Source organism: Piliocolobus tephrosceles, chromosome 19, assembly GCF_002776525.5.
Source record: "Piliocolobus tephrosceles isolate RC106 chromosome 19, ASM277652v3, whole genome shotgun sequence".
In the NCBI taxonomy this organism is placed as follows: domain Eukaryota; kingdom Metazoa; phylum Chordata; class Mammalia; order Primates; family Cercopithecidae; genus Piliocolobus; species Piliocolobus tephrosceles.
The window spans coordinates 1,194,376-1,200,556 of NC_045452.1; the positions used below are offsets into that span (position 1 = coordinate 1,194,376).

Consider the following 6,181-nt stretch of genomic DNA (forward strand, 5'->3'; position numbering starts at 1 on the left):
CGTGCACGGGTGGAGAGCGTGGTGTGGACGGAGTGGGGAGCGTGCACAGCCGGCGTTCCTGCTGGTGGACAGGAGAAAGCTTGTGCTCTCTCTGGCACCGAGCCACCGCTACCAGTCAGGATTCCTTGCCTGGTAAGACACTGCCCCTGCCTTTCTCCTGTCTGGTTCTCCCACCCTCACCTGGGCAGGGGTCCTCTGACCTGCCCTTGCTGGAGGGAGATGATGGCCACCTGGCAATCATGGAGTAGCCAGCCAGGATCCCCTCCTCTCACCTTGCCTCTGCTGGCTGGTAGGCATGGGCGCTCTACAATTCTGGAGCCCTTTTCCTGCCCTGTCTGCCCGCAGATCCAGCCCTTCTTCAGCAGCTGCCTCAATGACTGCCTCAGACACTCCGTGACTGTTCCCTGCCCAGAAATGCCAGACACTCCAGGTAGGGGACATGCAGCTGTCCCAGGCCATACTGGGAGTGCAAGTGGTTGAGGGCCCCCAGCCTGCGCTGCGTCCTCACCTGGTTCTGGGGAGTGGTTAGGGAGGAGAATAACTTGGAGTCCTTCAGGCCTGAAGTGTGGAGTGGGGCTTTAGAGTGTCACTCCCTGGGGCTAGACTTCTGGCTGGCTGTCTTTCATTAGCTATGTAGCCTTAGGCAAAATACTTAATCTTTCTGACCCTCAACTTTCTGGATTGGAAAATGGGGTGGTTTTTATCCTAGAGCCCTAGTTCTGCGCCATGCACTAAGCGCGGTGCTCCAACATGCCGTCCGTTTTTTATTCTCACTCATTGTGAGTCACGATACTGTGAAGTAGAGGATCCCCCACCCCAAACCCGAGGTTCATGGATGAGGAAATTGAGGCACAGAGATGTTGAATAACTTGTCCAAGATCACACACCAGGGACACTGTTTTCAAAAGTCGCATGCCCTAATGCACAGGAGGCTGCGGCCACATGCTCACCAGAAGGTGCATACATGGAGCCAGGCTGGAAGGAGAACCCAGCCTCCCAAGGAGGAGGCAAGGTGTCTCCTCTTAGACCAACAATTCAAGTGTCTCTTGTAGATGGTATCATTAAGCTTAACCTGGATCTAAAGTGCCTGGTGCTGGGCCAACGTCATTAAAGCCCTCAAGGGACATCAGTTGTGTTTTTTGTGATGCCTGGGAAGCGTTAAGAATACTATTTCTCCTTTTCTCTCTGTTCTCATTGCAGAACCAATTCCGGGTAAGCTTGGATCTCTCTCCGACAGCACTGCAGCCCTCAGGGGACATTCCCCAGGGGCCACTTAAGACGTCCCTGCCTCAGCCGGGCAGACAAGGCTGAACTGAGGCCAGCCCAGAGGGGGGGTGAGACCATGCTTTGTCGTGGTAGGGCCAAAAAGGACAGAGCCTGGGGCTGGGGAGCGGGGCTGGGGGCCTCAGGGTGGGCAGGGCAGGCCCCGTCGCGTCACTCACGCTGTTGTGCTCACCACAGACTACATGCCCCTGTGGGTGTACTGGTTCATCACGGGCATCTCCGTCCTGCTGGTGGGCTCTGCCATCCTGCTGATCGTCTGCATGACCTGGAGGCTAGCCGGTAAGGGCTGGGGCTCTGGCCGTCCTGGAGTCAGCACCTCAAATACCAGCACCACCACTCACTACCAGGGCAAATCGCTTTATTCTCTGAGCCTCAGGTTCTTGCTTGAGAACCATGTCATAAAGATGTTGTAAGGACTGAGTGAAATAAGACACAGGAATTCTTAGCACAGAACCTGGCATGTGCTATTTGCACAGTATCTGTTAGCCATGATTATATTTGTTGTTATTAAATGTAATATTAAAATCAACAGGTTGGAAAGTGCCAGAGTGAAGTTTCCCTGTGTCAGGAATGACCAACCAGGCAGGCGGAGCAGCCTGAACAACCCCATCCTGCAGCTACCAGCCGTGGACATCTGGGTTCAGGGAGAATAGTGAGGGTCAGCATCGGGTGACAGAGAAGGCTTCGGCTGCCCTGAGCAATAGGGGTGGACCCCAGCCCCACCTCATTAGCCTTGTAGTCACAGGCCAGTTACTTAACACACCATGGATTCACTTTTCTTTTCTGTAAAATACACTGATAATGCCTTCTTCTCAGGGCTGTGACGAAGGTTAAATGAGTAGCTGAGGAAGGTGCTTGCTGGTAGGGATTAGTACATACCAGTTCCTTCTCCCACCGGCAGCCCTCTGCTGGCCAAGTCCTAAGCTGGGGGAACGCAGGCCTCCCGGTTGCAGCCTCAGCCCTTCCCTGCCCCACCATGACCCTAGGCTGCTCCTTCCCTCATCTGGGAAGCTGTTTCCACCCTCTCCTAGGCTCGTGAGGATTAGGTGTTAATCATCATTATTGTGTGGTGGAAAGATAACCGGCCAGGCATGGGAGGACCTATGGGAGGTTCCAGTAACATTCAATAGCATCTCAGCCAATGCTCCACAGGCTGTGCAGCTCTCCAAAGGTTTGGGGCAGGGTGGCGGCGGTGCTTTGGGTTTCCTTTCTGCTGTTGCACCTCTGTTTCCCACAGTGCCCCGCACCACCATGGGGTGAAGGCAAGGAGGAGCCTCACTGGTTATTTGGCTGTCTTGACAGTTCTGGGGAAGAGCTGAAAGGGTTAGGATTGAGATTAAGGTTCTAAGTCATTTGCTGAGTCATCTGTGGATCGCAATCATCCCAGCTGTCACTAAGGAGTTAACTCCTGCAGAGCAGTTTTTTCATCACATCTCCCAGGGGAACAATTGCTTAAGTATGTGGGTTCCCCTTCCTTACCTCAAAAATACCAGGAGGAAATGTTGCAAGCAGCCTGATGGGGCTGCTTCTGGAGAGAAGTGTGGTAAGATGCATGCCTTCTGCACAGACACTTGTGGGGAAGAGCTTTCCCTCAGGTGGAGTCAGTTCGGGGTAGCCAAATTTCAGGGAGACGCGGCAGACCAGGACTGTAATGAGGAACCAGGGTGGACCCCCCCTCCCCCAGCACTGGGGTTCCCAGCTGGATCAGTGCTACAAAATAATAACTGTGGCCCCAGTTGATTATGTGCAACATGCCAGGCACTTCACATACAATCATTTAATACCCATTAAACGAGAGCAAATATAGACCCATTTCACAGAGAAAGAAGCTGCATTTCCGAGGCACTAGTAACTGCTCCGGGTCATGGTGCTGGTAGTGGCAGACCCAGGATTCATGCCTGTGCAACCACCTAACCCGGCCTCCCTACTCAGTCTCGGGGCTGCCCCCTTAGCCTTCACCCTTTGTCAGGGATGGGGCGGACACCCTGTGAGCTGGTTTCTATTTCTCTTCCCAAAGAACCACTCCAGTATATTTCTTTTCCTTTCCAGGGCCTGGAAATGAAAAATACAGTAATGACACCAAATACACCGGTCAGTATTTCCTGGTTTGCCTGTTTGCTTATTTTTAAAGCAGTGGAGGGTTCTCCTGGGATAAGTGTGTGGGTTGCCTCCTATGGTCTAACTCCTGAGTCCCTTCAGGAGACCCCACCTTAGAAACCCCCTTCCAGTACCCCACTCATAAGGGCCCCCAATAACAAGGGCTGGGTGCCATTTTTTTGAATCACTCAGACAAAGAAAGGTAGGTGCATCGTACTTTGTGAAAAGAGGTCCTCCCTGGAGCAGACCAACAGAGCTTGGTGCCTCTTTTTCTTTTCTTGATTTAAGTATAGGCTAAAGACCAGAAAGGAACGTGAGAGATTCTTTTTCCCACAAGGCAGCAGACTGATTTTTTTCAGGCAGCCAAAGGTGGAATAGTAACATCTGGGTTTTTCCAACAGGCCTCAGTTGGGTTTCTCAGCCTAGGGAGGTGGCCAAGCTCTGTGTCCTGGTCCAGGCCCCTCCTGGGCTGACAGGCACAGAGCTGCCCTGGGCCCTGGGGTGAGGGTCAGCACATGTGGTCTTGTTTCCTTAGATGGCCTGCCTGCGGCTGACCTGACCCCCCCACCGCTGAAGCCCAGGAAGGTCTGGATCATCTACTCAGCTGACCACCCCCTCTACGTGGAGGTGGTCCTGAAATTCGCCCAGTTCCTGCTCACTGCCTGCGGCACGGAAGTGGCCCTGGACCTGCTGGAAGAGCAGGCTATCTCGGAGGTGGGAGTCATGACCTGGGTGGGCCGCCAGAAGCAGGAGATGGTGGAGAGCAACTCTAAGATCATCATCCTGTGCTCCCGCGGCACGCGCGCCAAGTGGCAGGCGCTCCTGGGCCGGGGAGCGCCTGTGCGGCTGCGCTGTGACCACGGGAAGCCCGTGGGGGACCTGTTCACCGCAGCCATGAACATGATCCTCCCGGACTTCAAGAGGCCAGCCTGCTTCGGCACCTACGTAGTCTGCTACTTCAGCGAGGTCAGCGGTGACGGCGACGTCCCCGACCTGTTCGGCGCCGCGCCGCGGTACCCGCTCATGGACAGGTTCGAGGAGGTGTACTTCCGCATCCAGGACCTGGAGATGTTCCAGCCCGGCCGCATGCACCGCGTGGGGGAGCTGTCAGGAGACAACTACCTGCGGAGCCCGGGCGGCAGGCAGCTCCGCGCCGCCCTGGACAGGTTCCGGGACTGGCAGGCCCGCTGCCCCGACTGGTTCGAGCTTGAGAACCTCTACTCGGCCGATGACCAGGATGCCCCGTCCCTGGACGAAGAGGTGTTTGAGGAGCCACTGCTGCCTCCGGGAACCGGCATCATGAAGCGGGCGCCCCTGGTGCGCGAGCCTGGCTCCCAGGCCTGCCTGGCCATAGACCTCCTGGTCGGGGAGGAAGGAGGAGCAGCAGTGGCAAAGCTGGAACCTCACCTGCAGCCCCGGGGTCAGCCAGCACCGCAGCCCCTCCACACCCTGGTGCTCCCCGCAGAGGAGGGCGCCCTAGTGGCAGCGGTGGAGCCTGGGCCCCTGGCTGACGGTGCCGCTATCCGGTTGGCACTGGCGGGGGAGGGCGAGGCCTGCCCGCTGCTGGGCAGCCCAGGCGCTGGGCGAAATAGCGTCCTCTTCCTCCCTGTGGACCCCGAGGACTTGCCCCTTGGCAGCACCCCCATGGCGTCTCCTGACCACCTTCCAGGGGACATGAGGGAGCACCTCGAAGGCTTGATGCTCTCGCTCTTCCAGCAGAGTCTGAGCTGCCAGGCCCAGGGGGGCTGCAGTAGACCCGCCATGGTCCTCAAAGACCCACACACACCCTACGAGGAGGAGCAGCGGCGGTCAGTGCAGTCTGACCAGGGCTACATCTCCAGAAGCTCCCCGCAGCCCCCCGACGGACTCACGGAAATGGAGGAAGAGGAAGAAGAAGAGCAGGACCCAGGGAAGCCGGCCCTGCCACTCTCTCCCGAGGACCTGGAGAGCCTGAGGAGCCTCCAGCGGCAGCTGCTTTTCCGCCAGCTGCAGAAGAACTCAGGCTGGGACGCGGTGGAGTCAGAGTCAGAGAGGCCCAGTGCATGAGGGCGGCTCCCCAGGGACCGCCCAGATTCCAGACTTGAGAGAGGAGTGTGTGTGCACATGGATACACAAGTATTCGTCTGTGTGTACATGTCTGCATGTGTATTTGTTCGTGTGTGAAGTGCAGGTTTTAACATGTAGATGTGTGGATTTGAATCCCAGGCATCCCTCTTTTCTTCCTGCAGCCATCTGGTTATCTTCTCTCCCCAGGGAATCCACACAGCCTCCTAACGGTAGAGTGTCTTTGAGATGCCATCATTCATTCATTCAGCATTTATGGTGCACCTACTATGTGCCAGGCATTTGGGATACCAAGATAAATTGCATGTGGCATGGCCCCAGCCACGAAGGAACTTAACCGCTAGTGCCAAGGACACATTAACAAACAGGATGGGCTGGGCACGGTGGCTCACGCCTGTAATCCCAGTACTTTGGGAGGCCAAGGTAGGTGGATCACTTGAGGTCAGGAGTTCGAGACCAGCCTGGCCAACATGGTGAAACCCCATCTCTACTAAAAATACAAAAATTAGCCGGGCGTGGTGACACACATGCCTGTAGTCCTAGCTACTTGGGAGGCTGAGGCAGGAGAATTGCTTGAACCTGGGAGGCAGAGGTTGCAGGGAGATGAGATTGTGCTGTTGCACTGCAGCCTGGACGACAGAGCGAGACTCCATCCCCCCCAAAAAAAAAGGATGGTCACATGAGATGTAAAAGCTGAATGAGGCCGGGCGCGGTGGCTCAAGCCTGTAATCCCAGC

The 6,181-nt window shown here is 56.2% G+C and overlaps 2 protein-coding genes across 2 annotated transcripts in view; one reads left to right on the forward strand and one right to left on the reverse strand.

The window, feature by feature from the left end:
* The window catches only part of IL17RA (interleukin 17 receptor A), a 25,314-nt gene extending 19,215 nt beyond the window's left edge, over positions 1–6,099 (forward strand). Inside the window, exons 9-13 of the mRNA XM_023192100.2 lie at positions 346–430; positions 1,201–1,212; positions 1,462–1,563; positions 3,334–3,375; positions 3,917–6,099. Coding sequence (XP_023047868.2) covers positions 346–430; positions 1,201–1,212; positions 1,462–1,563; positions 3,334–3,375; positions 3,917–5,427 — 1,752 coding nt within the window. The 3' untranslated portion in view covers positions 5,428–6,099. The remainder of the gene's footprint in view (positions 1–345; positions 431–1,200; positions 1,213–1,461; positions 1,564–3,333; positions 3,376–3,916) is intronic.
* Positions 1–6,181, reverse strand: part of MICAL3 (microtubule associated monooxygenase, calponin and LIM domain containing 3) — a 1,031,057-nt gene that overhangs the window by 157,981 nt on the left and 866,895 nt on the right. The gene's annotated exons all lie outside the window — the stretch shown is intronic.